This window comes from Silurus aristotelis (genome assembly GCF_946808225.1).
Source record: "Silurus aristotelis genome assembly, chromosome: 7".
Taxonomy (NCBI): domain Eukaryota; kingdom Metazoa; phylum Chordata; class Actinopteri; order Siluriformes; family Siluridae; genus Silurus; species Silurus aristotelis.
Genome location: NC_139580.1, coordinates 3,185,016 through 3,203,974, shown reverse-complemented (window position 1 = coordinate 3,203,974; position 18,959 = coordinate 3,185,016). Strand labels below are relative to the sequence as shown.

The 18,959-nt window shown below is 38.6% G+C and overlaps 1 protein-coding gene across 2 annotated transcripts; it reads left to right on the top strand.

The window, feature by feature from the left end:
• The first annotated feature begins 549 nt into the window (after positions 1-549).
• Positions 550-12,395, top strand: LOC310728935 (CMP-N-acetylneuraminate-beta-galactosamide-alpha-2,3-sialyltransferase 2-like). Of its 2 annotated transcripts, none has more exons than XM_083546820.1 (7): positions 550-1,198; positions 4,509-4,699; positions 6,868-7,047; positions 7,145-7,190; positions 8,408-8,527; positions 10,149-10,325; positions 11,743-12,395. In XM_083546820.1, the coding sequence occupies exons 1-6, from the start codon at positions 950-952 to the stop codon at positions 10,314-10,316; spliced, it is 954 nt and encodes a 317-aa protein (XP_083402946.1). In that variant the 5' UTR covers positions 550-949; the 3' UTR covers positions 10,317-10,325; positions 11,743-12,395. The 2 variants fall into 2 exon arrangements, with proteins under 2 accessions (XP_083402946.1, XP_083402945.1); XM_083546819.1 differs by having other exon boundaries at positions 551-1,198; positions 11,751-12,028.
• Positions 12,396-18,959: the final 6,564 nt, after the last annotated feature.

Here is an 18,959-nt window from a genome sequence, read left to right as displayed (position 1 = left end):
AATCTCCCCAAAATCTAGTGGAACATCTTCCCAGAAGAGTGGAGATTATTATAAGAGAAAATGGGATGTGGAATGGCACCTTCAAAAAGAGGCACAGCAATCAGTTGCTTCTTTAATGTTTATTAATGTATCAATTAATTAATTAATTTTATATACATAAAGATTTCGACCCAGATTTGCTGTATTTCTTTAAAAGGTGCTTTGGTCTGCCATTGATTGTTAAAAGCAGATTATAATTTTGAAAGATTATAATGGATTTAGATGCTCTATAGAGGTGCTATACAGCTGCCCAATATAGCTAATTACTAATTTCTTGAATAATATTTGTGATATTAAATACAGATACATCTTTGGCACTTGCACTTGTGTGTGTGTGTGTGTGTGTGTGTGTGTGTGTGTGTGTGTGTGTGTGTGTGTGTGTGTGTGTGTGTGTGTGTATATGGTTATGTCCTGCAGGTGAAGTTCTTCAATGTCAAACAGTGTTTGACAGGAATGCAGACTGGCATCTTTTTGATGTCTTTCATGGATCTCACAATGGGATGCGCTCTTCAGCAGCCAGACCTGCTTTACCTGCTTCCCTTATCCTCTACTCTACTCTATTCTCCTCAAATCCTCTCTTCTCCTCTTTCACATGAGCTCTGGATACATTTACTCTTTATTTCTTTTTCTTGGTATGACCCCAAGTACATTCTGATTGGTCCTGGTGAGGGTAAAAGAGGCGTGCTTTAAAACCACTAATATGGTAGAACACCTGTAGAAAGGGACACAAAAATACATGTAGTCTCAGGTAGGGGCCACATTTCACAAGGAAAAAATAATAATAATTCTTCTACATTCGGACAATGATCTAGTATATTTATATATCTTTTTTATTTATATATTATTTTATTTTATTTCATTTCATCATTTTCCCAGTTCCCTTGTTTACCGTTTTTTCCCCCACCTGAGGATGAAATTCAAGAGTCGTCTCATCTACGTGACCATGTGGACGATGTTCTTGTGTGTGTTCCGAGTCGATTTCAGATACGGCCTGGACGATTTCTTCGACTTCAAAGCGCCGAAGCTGTGCGCGTGCATGAGCTGCGTAACGGAACCGCAGGAGGACCCGTGGTTCATGGAGCGCTTCGACAGCAGGGTGCCAACACTTTTGAACAGGACCAACAGCAACCTCAGCGCACTCACGCAAAACTGGTGGATGGTGAGTACGATGCGGGTTTTTTTTTTTCTTCTTTTTTTCTTTTTTTTCTTTCTTTCTTAATTCCAAATAAATTTATAAATACAAAATTCGTTCAATCAATTGTTCACTATTATTTTTTAAATACCACATCATTTTTTTTCTTTGTTTTCCTTTTTCTATGACAGAAAAAGGAAAACAAAGAAAAAAAATTATGTGGTATTTAAAAAATAATAATAATAATAAAAAAAAGTATTTATTAATTGATTATTTATTATACTTTTTTCAAACCGCATTGATTTCAGCATAATCTCATCATATTAAAATGAATTCAAATAATAACTGTTTTACAAACTACAAGATGAAACCGAATTAAATATTAGTAATTATTTATTTTATATATATATTTATTATTATAATGATCCAGTCTAGTCTCTTTTAACTTTACTTGTCTGTTTATATATATATATATATATAAAATATATACACACACATACATACACATATACACTGTGTATATATATATATATATATATTTCCTCTTCTTCTTTATAGTAATAGTAATCCAGTAAAAATTCTTGTAAGTATTTTTAGACTTTTTGATACACCTCTATTCATACCTTTGGCATGCGGATCAACAGGCTTCTGATGGGGAAGTAAAAGAAGATAAAAAAAAAAAAACAAAAAAATAAAACAAAAGTTACCTAGAAATCAAACAATTGAACAACTGCTCTTCTTTTCCTTAAAAGATCTTACAGGATTATGGCTCATGCAGAAAACCTTTTGTTCAATTCATTAAATTGAGAGATTTTATTGAACAACTAAATAAATTAGAAACAAAAATGACAGATAAATTCACTGATGTATTTGGATGCTTTTTTTCATTCTCTAGTGAACAGTCAGAGCGCAAGAATTAGTTCTGAGGGGAAATTCGAGCTGTCGATCAATTTTTTATTATTAATTAAAAGAAAAGAAAGGTCCCCTGGTGGTCTAGTGGTTAAGATGCAGCGCTCTCACCCATGCGACCCGGGTTTGATCCCCGGTCAGGGAAACATCCCCAGCCACTCTTAGTGCCGGTCCCAAGCCCGGATAAATTGGGGAGGGTTGCGTTAGGAAGGGCATCCAGCGTAAAAACATGTGCCAAATCAAACGTGCGGAGCATCCGCTGTGGCGACCCCTAACGGGAGAAGCCGAAAGAAAGTTTAATTAAAAGAAAAGAAAAACGTGATTGTAAGAGACGAAATCTTCGTGAACGTTAACCTGATTCCAGACGTTTTCATACACACAGTGTGTATCCTCCTGCATCCCAGTCCCTCCGGATCCTTCTAGAACAAGTTTCAGCACCAATGTATTGCTGCATTCAGAGCTCTTTTATTTGTGAGAATTCTCCTCATTTAGCTGTGTAATGCGTCTCGCTCTCTGCTTCTGTCTTACGTAAAATATGCACATGAAACAAGGGGGAAATAGTAAAAAAGTGTCAGAATTTTCCAGCACAAATATACTAATAGTAATAGGAATAATTAGGAAATTATTCCACATAAACCTAAAAATCCTATACTGTTACATGACATTTTGTAGACAATAGTGATTTCAATATAAAGACTCGGATAGAAACTGACAAAATTCATGAACGATAGATTCGATTACAATTAAACACCACAGAGCAACAACTCTTTCTTGAATGAGAAGATTTGTTGTGTTTTTTTCTTTTTTTTTTTTTTTTTGAGTAGGCGTGTGGATGAAACAAGCAGTCGCTAGAAAGAACCACTACAGAAAACGCAAAGTGCTTTGATTTTCGCCTTTATTTCAAGTTAAGATTAGAGTCCAAAGTTAAAGCAGTGGAAAATCAGGGCCAATGCTTTTGTTTTTGCTTCACAATGAAGATGTTCGGGTTCGAGCTCAAAGTCGTAGCTCAGTGTTTAAAGTGTTGGACTTCTGACTGAAGGTTGTGAGTTCAAATCTCAGCACCACCAGGGGTTTTTGAGACGCTTTCAACTGCTTGATTATATGAATAAGGTGTAGCTGTAGGTTGTTTTGGAGAAGGGCGTCTGCTCCTAAATAAAGGGTTAAATGAAAGGATGGCCACGACTTGGTTTTGGTATGCGCTTACCAACCCGTATTGATGATGGAAAACAAGATCTTATCATCCCAATGCATTCCAATGTCTAAAAACTGTTGTCACATGTTAACACAGAAATTGTTTCATTGGAATGAAAGCAATCACGACACACAGGTAGCAATCAAATGGAGGGTTTGAGACTTCGAGATGGAAGAGAGAAACAATAAGGACCTAAAAAGTGTGGAAAAGGCTTTCTGTCTGAATGTCTGTAACAATACTTTTGCAAAACATGGGTTTGTTTTTTGACAATGAACTTGTCCTGCTGTTTTAATACTTCAGATGGAGGCTGTATGTCTTTATAATAGCAGTATATTATACTGTTTATACTGTATTATTAGCTACATGGAAAATAACAACAGGAATTTTCATCCATATTTATCCATTCATACCCACACTTCAGTTTTAAAAAGAAGAAGCAGATATGTGCACTCCTTCGTCATTCAGTGTGTTACCTGATACGTTGTGTTGCGACATCAAATACTGTCAAGACTGATAGGAAGACACAAAGACACTTTTGTGCTTTCGTAAGACCCTGAAACGGAGAGGAAAATCTGATATGTAGTTGATTCTGTATCTTTTTTAGCTACTGCTGCTTTGATGGACGATACCAGGGCAACTGTCGAAAAGCTAAATAAACAAATCTTGTTAGCTTTATGGTGAAGTGGTACCGAGTTCAAAGTGGTAATGATAAAGAGACATAAAGACACAGGGCAAAGTTTGAGAAAGAAAAAAAAAAAAAAAAAAAAGAAAAAAAAAAAAAAAAAAGAAAAATTATATATATATATATATATATATATATATATATATATATATATATATATATATATATATATATATAATTACATATAATTCAGAATCCATTATTAAGACAGATATGCTGTATATATTAAATACACACAATCAGCTCATAATAACTCATAAAACCTGTATTATCATTGTACTTTAACCTATACAATAATTAAAAGACAAAAAAAAAAAGTCTTTTGTCATTGTGTGTGTGTGTGTGTGTGTGTGTGTGTGTGTGTGTGTGTGTGCATATTGCACAATAACCTTTGGTCATAATTGTTTCTATTATGTTGAAGTGATGGTATTCTTGCTCATTTTCAGGTACAGGTTTGGATTCATTCCAGCAACACTGCAATAAAAACAATCCGTTTTGACTTATCCGTTTTATAACACGCTTTATTCTACAATCTACTCTTTTCCATGTGGCAGAGGCTCCAGCCGACACGAACAGTGAAACTTAGTGATGTCGTGGATCCTCTGTTCTCGTTGTTCCGTAATGAAGACCACTATAATGATTCCAGTCCTGACCGCTGTAGAACCTGTGCTGTGGTCGGCAACTCGGCCAACCTCATCAGGTCCCATTACGGTGCGATTATAGACTCTCACGACTTCGTCTTCAGGTAAGATCATCATCTATTTTTTATTTATAGCGTTTGAAGGACACCTTTTTACAGAAAAACTTACAATTACCTCATTACAACTAAATAATTCATGGTTAAGGGCCTTGTTTGGAGGCACAGCAGTGACATCTCTCAGACACCAGTGGTAGCTCAGTGGTTAGGATGTTGGACTTTGATCGGAAGGTCGTGAGTTCAAATCCCAGCAATACCAAGCAGAGGTGGCAAAAGTACACACATCCATTACTTAAGTAGAAGTACAGATACTCATGTTTTAAAATACTCGGGTAAAAGTTGAAGTACTGATTATACCTTTTTACTTAAGTAAAAGTAAAGAAGTTTTGGCTCTGACATGTACTTAAGTAAAAAGTAGTTATTACTTCTACCTGTTTTAGCTGTTAACTGGACCTCAGATCATATTAGATAGATAGATAGATAGATAGTGTCGTTTACAATAATTTTAATATTGACAGCCAAAAAAAAACAAACAAAAAAAAATAAATATATATATATATATATATATATATATATATATATATACACAGTAAGGAAAATAAGTATTTGAACACCTGCTATTTTGCAAGTTCTCCCACTTAGAAATCATGGAGGGGTCTGAAATTGTCATCGTAGGTGCATGTTCACTGTAAAAGACATAATCTAAAAAAAAAATCCAGAAATCACAATATATGATTTTTATACTATTTATTTGTATGATACAGCTGCAAATAAGTATTTAAACACCTGTCTATCAGCTAGAATTCTGACCCTCAAAGACCTGTTAGTCTGCCTTTAAAATGTCCACCTCCACTACATTTATTATCCTAAATTAGATGCACCTGTTTGAGGTCGTTAGCTGCATAAAGACACCTCAACGACCAGCTAACGACCTCAAACAGGTGCATCTAATTTAGGATAATAAATGTAGTGGAGCTGATTCTTATCTTCATAAAGAGTGAGAGTCAGGACTTTATACACCAGCGGATTGAAAAAGACGCGCAGTAACAGGAAATCGGTTGTTCGGCTGAAATCGGAGCGCAGTGAGGAGAAAAATTTCTATTTCACCAAATCAATAGATTAAAACTAAAGTAACGAGCCTGTTTTTAAAATGTAAGAAGTAAAAAGTACAGATATTTGTGTAAAAATGTAATGAGTAAAAGTAAAAAGTAAAAAAAATCTACTTAACTACAGTAACGAAGTATTTGTACTCCGTTAATTCCCACCTCTGATACCAAGCTTATTGTATAAATGAGATAACTGTAAGTTGTTCTGGATAAGATGTCTGGCAAATACCGCAAATGTTTAACTCACAAACTTTTAGCTAAACGTCATCTTATCCACTGAGCTACAACTACCCTCTTTAAACTGTCTACATCTCCATCCATGCTAATAAGATATTAAGGTGTTGTACTTATAAAAACACCATGAGGTGATACTGGTTATGGAAAGAGTCTCCAGTGCTATTGAGTTGTAACAATTGGGGTTGAAGTAGTCATCAATTAACTAATTAATTAACTTCAAGAGAGAAAAAAAAAACATGGGGCTGGTGATGGATGAACTGTTTACAGCTGCTATTTAAAATATCTTTGGGACTACAGTTTGGAAAAGAACCACATATGGCTAAAAAAAGTCAAGTGTTCCAATACTTTTGTCCATATAATGTACATGTTGGACCACAAAGCTGCCAGGCTCTAATTTGGCCAAGCAACCATCAGTGGCAATAGTTTCTAGAGTGCATTATCCGTATGTTAGTCAAGACCCACACAGTAATTGCATACAGGCCCTTTTCAAAGACTGCTGGTCACGGGTGCAGAAAATCCAAGCAAAGTACGGGGAACTCTTGGAGCGATGAAGTTCATCAATTACTTCTGAAAACGTGTAACAAGAAATCGCAAATAACAAAACTAGGATATTTCTCCTAATAATGCTGTCAAGCCTATAAGGATTTGCTTAATTAAACAAAACCTGCAAGAGTGTCATAAAAATGGTACTTTTTTCTGTGCAAGTAATGTTAGATTTGGGTCTAATTACTGTCTGGAGATTTGTGTATTGGCCTGATTATATTTTATTACTGGCTCACAGATTACTTGCCATATTTGATGTAACTTAACCTTTAGAGAGTCTGTCCGTAATGCTGTACAATGGCAGGAAACATTGTGGAATTTCTCCCACAGGATGAACCATGGTCCAACCAAAGGCTATGAGAGGGACGTCGGGGCAAAGACCACGCACAGGGCAATGTATCCAGAGAGCTCCATGAACCTTGCAAACTACACCCACCTATTGCTAGTGCCATTTAAAGTTTTGGATATGCAGTGGCTCATTAGTGCTTTCACCACCAAGAACATTACACGGTGAGAACACAGGGGCCAGGAGTAAAACTAGAAGTGAAGAATGGTGTTTGTTTTCTCATCTCACATTTAATGATTTTATTTTCCTTGTTAATTGTAGCACATATCTTCGCGTGAAGCCGACAGTAAAAGCGAACAAGGACAAGGTGAGTAGCAGAAAAGTTTGACCAATTTACTTGGTGAATTGGATACTTGGGGGTAGAATTGGTAGCTCCATCAATCTTCACCAATCATGAGTGTACTGGGATGTGTATATGATAATACATTGTGCATCTCAATGAGTGAGAAAAAAGAAAAAAGTTTATTTTGTAATGTTGCAGGAGAATAATTAAGTCAAGTCAAGTAGGCTTTTTTGTCATTTTTACTATATAGAGTGCATTACACAGTGAAACAAAACATTTCCCACAGCAAACAACATAAATTAACAAAAGGAACACGAGGAACACGGAATACACATAACCCTAAACTAACAACACAAAGTGCACATGTGCAAAAAAGCGAGGAAATGGAAAAAAGACGCGAGACAACGTGAGTTAGGGTCTTGCGATCCGAGATGGAGCAGTTCCCAAACCAGGAAGTGATACACCTGTAGAGGGTTGTGAGGATGTGCGGTGAAAGCTGTGCCTTCCTCAGCTTCCTCAGAAAGCAGAGATGCTGCTGAGCTTATCGTGTTACAGAGCTTGGGGTGAGATTAGGTTCTGCACCAGGTGAACACCAAGGTTTTGAGTGCTCCCCATGATCTCCACGAAGGAGCCATTGATTCAGCGAGTAGCGGTCAATTTGTGTCCTCGTAAAGTCAACAACCATCTCTTTCGTTTTGTATACATACAGAGACAGGTTGTTGGCTTTACACTAATCCGTTAACCTCTGCAAGGGCGTGTTGGTGTAATTATGCAGGATCTCAATTATGCTATTTTAGGACTAAGTGTTGGACTAAGTGTAGTATTTATGGAATACATGTAAATGTTAATTTGTAGAGCGGCTATGTGTTAACAACATATTATAATCAGTATATAATTGCATTCCAATCAGTTTTTTTTACATACAGCTGTCACTTTCAAAACCACAAACCACTGTTCTGACCTGAATACATTCCAAAGTCAGGAAATGTAAACCTTATCTCTGATTGCTACACTGGAGTATGTGAAATGTCTCCACAAAGAGATTTATAGACATAAGCTGCCCTGCCCTTGTTAAATGAGAGCGATCGGCTCTTTCTGCGACTAGTCCGCTGTAGCGATATTGCTAAAGTGCGTATCAGTTACTATACTAGATCACATGATCCTTCAGATCATTTAAAGTTTGCTTTGTTTTGGATCTATCCAAAAATAAAAAAAAAATTCTTCAATGTCATTTTTTAAAGGTGATGATCATTAATCCAGAGTTTATGAGGTACATCTACGAAAACTGGCTGAAGAAACAAGGGAAATATCCCTCCACTGGCTTCATCATGCTCATGTTGGCGATGCACATCTGCGACCAGGTAAAAACTCTAAGATTAGTATTACTATAAGTCAAATGACCTTTTGCATATGTATCACATTTGTTGCAGCGTAAATACTGCAGCCAATAAATCATTAGTCTGCGCACCAAGGATCTCGATCATCAGTCAAGTTCTACGTAAACAAATACTAACCACCAATTTTGTGTACCGTAATTTCCGGACTATTAAACACACCCATATATAAGTCGCACCCACTGAATTTTACAAAGGTTTTTATTTTGAACATAAATAAGCTGCACCTGTCTATAAGCCGCAGGTGTCTACACTGAAACTAATGAACTTTACACAGGCTTTAATGAAAGACAGTGTCTGTTACACGGCTTGTATCTAAATAGTAGCCTACCAAGAAAGTCATTGTTCACTGTCTGCCTCCTTCCTTTCACAACTATTTCTCTGGAGAGTTTATCTTTTGGCATCGTCGTGCGTTTAAAAATCACCATCGGTGAAGCTTTTCTCCCGATGCCGTGCAGCTCAGAACACAGGTGAAGTGTGTTTTCATGCCCGGTTGTTTTCATCGTGACGAATGACTCACATTTCCTGTAGACAGTCCGAGTGAGCGGCAGGTCAAACGTCAGAGGAACATCATCCATATTTATGATGTGGTGCGGCCCGATTCAGTGGGCACGCATCTGATTTGATACAATGAACTTCATTGGTTCACCTGAACCAGTTCGGCAATTTCATTAGTCTAATGTTATGGGGTTCAGTTTTTTGGCTTGAAGCTTGTGAAACCAGGAAAAACCCAGGAAAAATCCACAAATTAGCCGCTTCGTTGTTTAAGCCGCGAGGTTCAAAGCGTGGGAAAAAAGTAGCGGCGTCTAGTCCGGAAAATACGGTAGATTTATTTAGCCGCAAGTTTGTTAGTAAAGTCAGGTACTGATGTAGTTTTGAAGGTGAGGAGGCCTGGGGTGCAGTCAGCATTCACATTCATCCCAAAGGAGTTTAGAGCTCTATAGCAGGAGATCTTCCACTTCCATATCTTCATGGGGCTGACTTTGTGCACTGGGGAATCGTCATGCACAGGTTTGTGTCCGCTAATTTTATGCTACTGCATCCAGAGACGTGCTGTACAATTGTGTGTCTCAGAGATTTGGGGAAGAACCATATATGACTGTAAGTCGAAGTGTCCCAATCTGTTTGTCCAGCTAGCTAACAGAATTCCATTTATTCCAATCGTTAATAAATACATTATCCTGGTTAGAACCAGAGAAGATTAAAGAGTCTGACACAGGAACACTGGGCACAAAATGGAAATACACTCTGGATGTAATGCCAAGCTAAACATTACTGTACCAAACCAAACTAGCTCTTAAGAAATATGCAACACTGTAATGAACAGCAGCAAATCAATCCCTTCATTTGTTTCCTCATATAAGGAAATGTTACTAGAGTGAAATAGAGATAAATGGTACTCCTGATGTAGTTGTGGAAATGTTAGGACTTGTAGAAACCAGGAGTCAGTAGTTATCATTATACAGTAAACGTAATGGCATATGAAGAAGCCTAATTTCTAGTGTTTCTTTAAAACACAGTGATGCAGTCAGACTCTTTATCTCTTTCCTCCTCTTTGGCCTTCTGTCTCACTCTCTTTCTGTTGCAGGTGAATGTATTCGGATTCGGGGCCAGTTCAAACGGACGATGGTACCATTACTTCGACCACTGGCATCATCCGTTAGTCAATTCTGGTGTACACAGAGGAGGAGTCGAATATGAGCTCATTCTGAAACTTGAGGAGCAACAGAGGATTAAACTGTACAGGGGATGGTGATAGAGTCAGGTAAAGTGCTCCATTTTGTCCTCTGCTCTTTGAGTCAAGTGAACTATTACATGTTACATTTGAAATAGCAAGAACTTGAGTATTAGTTAAATAAAATTAACAGCAGTGCTTGTAAATTTAGTGATGATATTTAAGCAGGGGAAGTGGAAGATAACTATTTAAGGATTCTGATTTTTTTATCTACTCCTGGGCACCTGAGCAAGGCCCTTTACCTTATAGCTGCTCAGTTGTATAAATTAGATAAATGTAAGTCGCTCTAGATGAGGGCATCTGCCAATTGCGGAATATGTAAAATGACAAGCTTTTGAGACTGATATAAGTTAGAGATGTGATTCAAATATTTTATTTGAGCTTTTATGTAAGCTTTAAGTCAGATTTATGATTCAGATGTTTAATTTGCGTTTCTGAGTCATACCTGAATTAACAAATTGAGTCACATATTGTCGTTGAGCCTTTGATTTTAGTCAGATTTTTAAGTCAGTTCTTAGTCAGCTATTTGAGTAAAGATTTACATTTACATGTATGGCATTTACCAGTTGCCTTTTTTCCAGAGCATATTACATTCATTTCATTCAGACAACTAAGCAGCTATGAGGTTAAGGGCCTTGCACAGGGGCCCAGTAGTGACAGCATTGTGTGGCTGGGTCTTGAACTCTTGAATCCAAACTCCAGTGCTTCAACTACTAATCTATAATCTCAGACCATATTGTTGTTTTATATGAGTCAGCTCTTCGAGTCACGAGTTCGAGTTGAGACTTTGAGTCAGGTCTGAGTCAGCTCTTTAAATCAGATCTTGGAGTTGTGCATCAGATATTTGAGATGAGGTTGGGTTTGAGTGAGCTCTAAGAGTCAGATATTTCAGTTAAGGCACTGAGTGGTATTTAAGTCTGATCTTTGATTAAAACACATTTGAGTCAGATCATAGAGCTTTAAGTTGGTTATTTGCGTTGAGGTATTGGTTGCAATTTGAGTCAGATATTTTGATAAGAACCTTTGAGGCTAATCTGATTAAGCTACTTCATTTATTTATTAATTTATTTTTGCGTCATCTTTTGGGGTGATTTTTCAAGTTGACTCCTTGGCTAATTAAAAAAATAAAAAAATAAAAAAAATTCTTATTAGCAATTCAATTTTGAATATGTAGTAAGGTAAAAGTTGACCATCACTTACCCTCAACTCAAGTAAAAATATTCACTAAACTGATATCAGTACAGTCACAAAATTCAGCTGAGCCTTTCATTGGTTTAAACTTCTAAACTATGTAGAGTACAGATCTTTTAATTATACTTCATCTGCAACATATATTTACAAAACACTGTATATTCTAAACCTACAATGCTGATGGTAATAGATTTCCTTGATGTGTTACAGGTGATAGATTAAAAAGTCCACTAATCCTCTCTTTTTTTCTTTTCAGCTCCACAGATGGCGTTTCAATAAAAGACATTATCCTCAACTCCAACCTTCCTGACATCATAACACTGTGTAAGAGTGAGTCATTTCAGCTCACTCCTTCATGGTACTGATGAATAACAGACTATTATTTAAACTTGTTCACTTCAAATCCAAATGCTTTTCATTCTATTGTTACCAGGTTTCTTTTAACAATGGATTTTTATTGTTTAATTTATTAGAGATTAAGCCGGCTTTCTCTGTTCTATTTATTGTGGGGTAAAAAGGATTTATTTGCACTTATCCAGTTTTGGACAGTTCCAGAATGATCTGTACTCATGAATGACTTATATAAAATCTTGCCATATGGCTGAGATGGATATGCTTTCAACTGAAGAACAGAATGGAGTGAAAAGGTGGTGGTTTTATTTATAAATATGTCTAAAATGATTTGCTGTAGTGATACCATGCTATCATGATGCTATGTCAAAGTTCTCTACTCTCCCATTGCTATTTGCCCTCAATATATCACTCACACAAATAAATCCATCACAGTCAATTTCTAGCTCCATGTTCCCTGCTAGGAAAATTCCATGTTTCCAGTATGCTTCTTGTATGTTGATACTCTTCCTTGTGAAATTAATTTCCACACTTTTCTCAAACTAAATTGTAGTTTGCCTTTTGTTCACGCTTCCATTCACACACTAGACTTTTCAAAACGTGCTTTATGGTTATATGGTTGTAGGTTCTGATCACAACTTGTACAGTACTCACACTCACACAGTACTCAATTAACGTTTTCCTCAGGCTTCTCCACCCTAACTTAGCTCTCTTACTCTGAAGAATTTGTCTCACAAAAATCTTCAGAACACAAAATTCACCAAAGCAACTATCACCCCAAAGTTGTGGCACTGTAAGAAATGTAAATAAAAAAACAAAATGCAATGATTTGCAAATCTCATAAAAAACATACCAAATGCATAAACTAAGAATGTATAACATTTTTAAGGAAAAAAATACATTTTGAATTTGATGGATATATGGATATATATAATATTGTTATACTATATGTGTATTATACAGGATTCTAGCCAGATTCTAGTGTCCTTTGTTGTGTTTTTCATTTCATGATGCACCAAATGGTTTCAAATGGTGAAAGGTTCTACTACAAAGTCATGCTATTAGATTAAATTCAATTAAATTCATTTTTATTTGTATTGCGCTTTTAACAATGAACATTGTCTCAAAGCAGCTTTTCACAGAAAATGCGGTGATAAAAAATGTACATGTTCTTTATAAGTAAGTTTGATGAGCAAGCCGGTGGCGACTGTGGCAAGGAAAAACTTCCGGAGATGGCAAAGAAAGAACCCTTGAGAGGAACCAGACTCAAGAGGGAACTCATCCACATCTGGGTTGCACCGAATGTCCATTTATAGCAGTTATACGATGTTGCGTGGTGCAGCGATGATGATCAGAAGCAAACTTTAGTCCTGAGTCAATGTAGCAGACTGTTGACATTAACTACAGTCCAAATCCATCCTCAAAGCGCTCGTTCTTACTCCGGAATTTCATGGAACCACCCAAGGCGTTGATGAGAAACCGTCCCCAGCTGAATAGAGTGGCCTCCATTTGAAGAGAACACTATCCAGAGGCAGACCTGGACGAACACTTTACCAAACACTCTATATCCATGATCCCTCCAGATCTGCTCCGTTACCTTATAAATTCTACTAATAAAAGACTTGACTAAATAAATACGTTTTCAACCTCGACTTGAACACTGAGACTGTGTCTGAGTCCCGAACACTGGTTAAATGTTGTTCCATAACTGTGGAGTTTATAAGAGAAAGATCTGCCCCCCGCTGTAGTCTTCATTATTTGAGGTACCAACAGATAGCCTGCACCTTTTGATCTAAGTAGGAGTGGGGATCATACTGGTACAGAAGTTCACTCAGATACTGCGATGCGAGACCGTTAAGTGCTTTAAATGTCAGTAGTATTTTATAATGAATATGAGATGTAATTGGGAGCAGTGTAGATGATTAAAACAGGAGTGATGTGGTCATTTTTTGTAGATCTAGTGAGGATTCTTGCTGCTGCATTCTGAACAAATTGAAGCTTATTAATGCACTTACTCCCACACCCAGACAGTAAAGCATTACAGTAGTCTAATTTAGATGTAACAAAAGCATGAACTGGTTTTTCTGCATCCTGTAAAGACATATTTCTAATTTACACACTCCTCGACATTGTTAAGCTGATCTCTCTCATCTGGGTTTGCTGAAATTTACAGCTGTGTATCATCAGCATTGCAATTGAAGCGAATACCATGTTATGTATAATTTCACCCAAAGGCAGCATATATAAAGAGAAAAGCAGAGGGCCTAAGAGAGATCCTTGCGGAACACTAAACTTTACCTTAGAGAGTGTGGAGAACTCACCATTTATAGCAACAAACTGATAGCGATCAGTCAAATAAGACCTAAGCCATGAGAATGCTGTTCCCTTTATTCCAACAACCTTCTCCAGTCCAGCAAGTAGTATAGTGTGATCAATGGTGTCCAAAGCTGCACTAAGGTCGAGCAAAACAAGTAAAGAGACAAAACCCTGATCCGAGGCCAATAACAGGTCATTTACCACCTTAACTAGCGCCGTCTCTGTGCTATGATGAGGCCGAAATCCTGCTTGATACATTTTTAAAATTTTATTCCTAAGTAGATGTGAGCAGAACTGCTGTGCTACAACCTTTTCTAAAATTTTGGATATAAAGGGGAGGTTTGATATTAGCCTGTAGTTGGACAGCTGACATGGGTCAAGGTCAGGTTTCTTAATTAAAGGGTTAATAACTGCCAGATTGAAGGATTTAGGTACATAACCAGTGCTAATGGAAGAGTTTATTATTTTTAAAACTTTGGAATGATCTGTTTGATTCGAAACTTAACAGGTAGCCAGTGTAGGGATGAGAAGATTGGGGTTATATGGTCATATTTTCTCGACCTTGTGAGAACTCTGGCGGCTGCATTCTGGACAAACTGTAGCTTGTTTAATAATGATGCAGGACAACCACCAAATAATGCATTACAATAGTCTAGTCTGGAGGTCATGAACGCATGGACGAGCTTCTCTGCATCAGATATAGACACCATGTTTCTTAGCTTAGCAATATTTCTAAGTTGGAAGAGGCTGTTTTTGTAATATGGTTGATATGATTTTTAAAAGACAAGTCACTGTCTAAAATAACTCCCAGCTCTTTTACTGTTGAACTAGTAGTTACAGAACATTCTTCTATATGCAGATTGAAATGCTGGAGCTTTTGAGCACTGGTTTTTGGGCCGATGAGCAAAATCTCCGTCTTATCAGAATTGAATAATAAAAAAAGTTATGTGTCATCCAATCTTTTAATTCTTTGCGTTAATAATATTAGAAGAGGCTCACCAGCTGTATGTAACACTGCTTTAGTTGGAATGGGAGCTAACAGACATGTTGTTGATTTGGCTTTGGTAGTAACATCATACAGCTCTTTCTGTCCTGTACGTGTAATGAAGTGTAGTTGTGGAGTTTTAGGTACGTTCGGCTGTCAGAGGTTGGACCTCCACAATTGTTTTTCGAATACTTAAAAATTTTCAGTGAAGAAATTCATAAAGTCCTTATTACTAAACTGTGATGGAATACCGTCCGTGGTGCCTGGATAGCTGGGTGGGCTGAGTTCTAGGTGCGCTGGGCCTGGGCAGGGAAACACATGGAGTTGAGGTGCTGGGAGCATTAAGTTCAACCCGAGAATTTACCTGGGACGAGTGAGCGTCTGCCCAGGATGTTTCCAGCACCGCTTTGCATGATCTGTTTCTTCACAGCCTCCAGCTCCAACTCCACTGTTTGCAACTCAAACGAGTCCTCACCTTTGCTCCAAGGCAGACAAAAAAACCCCGACATTATTATATAATAATTATTATATATTACGTTATCTAATAAGTCTTTTTGGAAAATGGTGCCTGGAAATGTTGTAATTTAACGCAGGTGAAAGGTACAAAGATTTACAATGGCGACATCTGGTGGTCAAAAAAGGTTTACGAAGACAACAAAATTGGCAGCCATGCATAATGTAAAAAAAATGAAAAATAATAAATAAAAAAAGATGAAGGATATTACACCACTAAAGCTCATTTGTGTATAAAACAATGTCGAAAATAAAACAATATTATTTATTTTTAGTAGCAGCCATTATGGATGCACAAGCCAGTGCACTCTTAGTGCCGGTCCCAAGCCCGGGTAAATGGGGAGGGTTGCGTTAGGAAGGGCATCCAGCGTAAAACATGTGCCAAATCAAATATGCGGATCAGAAATGAGAATTTCATACCGGATCGGTCGAGGCCCGGGTTAACAACGACCGCCACAGGTATCGTTAGCCGACAGTGTACTGGTGGAAATTGGGCTACTGTTGGCTAAAGGAGGAGAAGGAGAGAAGGAAGACGTCTACAGAGACGGCAGGGAAAGGAGCAGTGTAGGAGAGTGGAGGTTCGGGTTGGTACTTTAAATGTTGGTACTATGACGGGTAAAGGGAGAGAGATAGCTGATATGATGGAGAGGAGAAAGGAAGATATGCTGTGTGTTCAGGAGACCAAGTGGAAAGGGAGTAAGAGCAGGAACATTGAAGGTGGATTTAAACTGTTTTTTCATGGTGTGGATGGAAAGAGAACTGGTGTAGGGGGGATTCTGAAGGAAGAGTACAGTAAGAGTGTAGTGGAGGTGAAGAGAGTTTCTGATAGGGTGATGATCGTGAAGGTGGAAGTTGAAGGGAAGATGATAAATTTCATCAGTGCCTATGCTCCACAAGTTGGCTGTGAGATGGAGGAGAAAGAAAGATTCTGGAGTGAATTAGATGAAGTGGTAGATGGTGTACCTAGAAAAGAACGATTGGTGATTGGGGCAGACTTTAATGGGCATGTAGGTGAAGGGAACAGAGGTGATGAGGAGGTGATGGCTAGGTATGGCCTAAAGGAGAGAAATGTGAAAGGGCAGGTGGTGGTAGATTTTGCTAAAAGGATGGAAATGGCAGTGATGAACACGTATTTTAAGAAGAAGGAGGATCATAGGGTGATGTATAAGAGTGGAGGAAGGTGCACACAGGTGGATTATGTTCTATGTAGGAGATGCTACCTAAAGGAGATTGGAGACTGTAAGGTGTTGGCAGGGGACAGTGTAGCTAGACAGCATCGGATGGTGGTCTGTAGGATGGTTTTGGAGGCGAAGAAGAAGAGGAGGAGAGTGAGGACTGAAAGAAGAATAAGATGGTGGAAACTGAAGGAGGAAGAGTGTAGTGTGAGGTTCAGGAAAGAGGTCAGACAGGGGCTCAGTGGTGTTGAAGAGGTGTTGGACGATTGGGCAACTACTGCAGGAGTGATGAGGGAGGCAGCTAGAAAAGTACTTGGTGTAACATCTGGAAATAGAAAGCAAGACAAGGAGACATGGTAGTGGAATGAGGAAGTGCAGGAGAGCATAAGGAGAAAGAGGTTGGCAAAACAGAAGTGGGATAGACAGAGTGATGAGAAAAGTAGGCAGGAGTACAAGGAGATGTGGCAGCAGGTTAAGAGGGATGTGGCGAAAGCCAAGGAAAAGGCATATGATGAGCTGTATGAGAGGTTGGACACTAAGGAAGGAGAAAAGGATTTATACCGATTGGCCAGGCAGAGGGACCGAGCTGGGAAGGATGTGCTGCAAGTTAGAGCAGTAAAGGATGGAGATGGAAATGTGTTGACTAGTGAGGAGAGTGTGTTGAGAAGGTGGCGGGAGTATTTTGAGCAGCTGATGAATGAGGAAAATCAGAGAGTGAAGGTTGGATGATGTGGAGTTGGTGAAGCAGGAAGTGGATAGGATTAGTAAGGAGGAAGTAAGAGCAGCGATTAAGAGCATGAAGAATGGAAAGTCGGTTGGACCAGATGACATACCGGTAGAAGCGTGGAGATGTTTAGGAGAGATGGCAGTAGAGTTTTTGACCAGATTGTTTAACAGGATTTTGGAAGGTGAGAAGATGCCTGAGGAATGGAGAAGAAGTGTGCTGGTACCGATCTTTAGGCATAAAGGAGATGTGCAGTCTTGCAGTAACTACAGGGGAATTAAGTTGATCAGTCACACCATGAAGTTATGGGAAAGAGTAGTAGAAGCCAGGCTGAGAGAAGAGGTGACCATCTGTAAGCAACAGTATGGTTTCATGCTGAGGAAGAGCACCACAGATGCCTTTATTTGCTTTGAGAATGTTGATGGAGAAGTATAGAGAAGGACAGAAGGAATTGCATTGTGTATTTGTGGATTCAGAGAAAGCGTATGACAGGGTGCCGAGAGAGGAGTTGTGGTATTGTATGAGGAAGTCAGGTGTGTCAGAGAAGTATTTCAGGGTGGTGCAGGACATGTATGAGGACAGTGTGACGGCAGTAAAGTGTGCAGTAGGAACGACAGACTGGTTCAGGGTGAAAATTGGACTGCATCAAGGATCGGCGCTGAGCCCTTTCCTGTTTGCAGTGGTGATGGACAGGTTGAAGAGTCTCCCTGGACTATGATGTTTGCAGATGATATTGTGATTTGTGGTGAGAGTAGGGAGCAGGTTGAGAAGAGCCTGGAGAGGTGGAGATATGCACTGGAAAGAAGGGGAATGAAACTCAGTAGGAGTAAGACAGAATACATGTGTGTGAATGAGAGGGAGGGCAGTGGAGTTGTGCGGTTGCAGGGAGAAGAGCTGGAGAAGGTGGAGGAGTTCAGGTACCTGGGGTCAACAGTGCAAAGTAATGGAGAGTGTGTTAGAGAAGTGAAGAAAAGAGTGCAGGCAGGGTGGAGTGGGTGGAAAAGAGTGACAGGAGTGATGTGTGATAGTAGGGTATCTGCAAAAATGAAAGGGAAAGTTTATAGGACTGTGGTGAGACCTGCGATGTTGTATGGATTAGAGACAGTGGCATTGAGTAAAAGACAGGAGGTGGAGCTGGAGGTAGCAGAGCTGAAGATGTTGAGGTTTTCGTTGGGAGTGACGAGGATGGATAAGATTAGAAATGAGTTTATTAGAGGGACAGCACATGTAGGATGTTTTGGTGACAAGGTGAGGGAGGCGAGATTTAAATGGTTTGAACATGTGCAGAGGAGGGACATGAATTATATTGGTAGAAGAATGCTGAGGATGGAGCCACCAGGTGGGAGGAAAAGAGGAAGGCCAAGGAGGAGGTTTATGGATGTGGTGATGGAAGACATGCAGGTAGTTGG

What these genes read in the sequence shown, in the direction of transcription:
- LOC310728935 (XM_083546820.1), top strand. Translation starts at nt 950, where the DNA reads ATGAAATTCAAGAGTCGTCTCATCTACGTGACCATGTGGACGATGTTC. An exon ending in TCACGCAAAACTGGTGGATG is followed by an intron (nt 1,199 to 4,508) that starts GTGAGTACGATG and finishes TCCATGTGGCAG; the next exon opens with AGGCTCCAGCCGACACGAAC. An exon ending in ACCACCAAGAACATTACACG is followed by an intron (nt 7,048 to 7,144) that starts GTGAGAACACAG and finishes TGTTAATTGTAG; the next exon opens with CACATATCTTCGCGTGAAGC.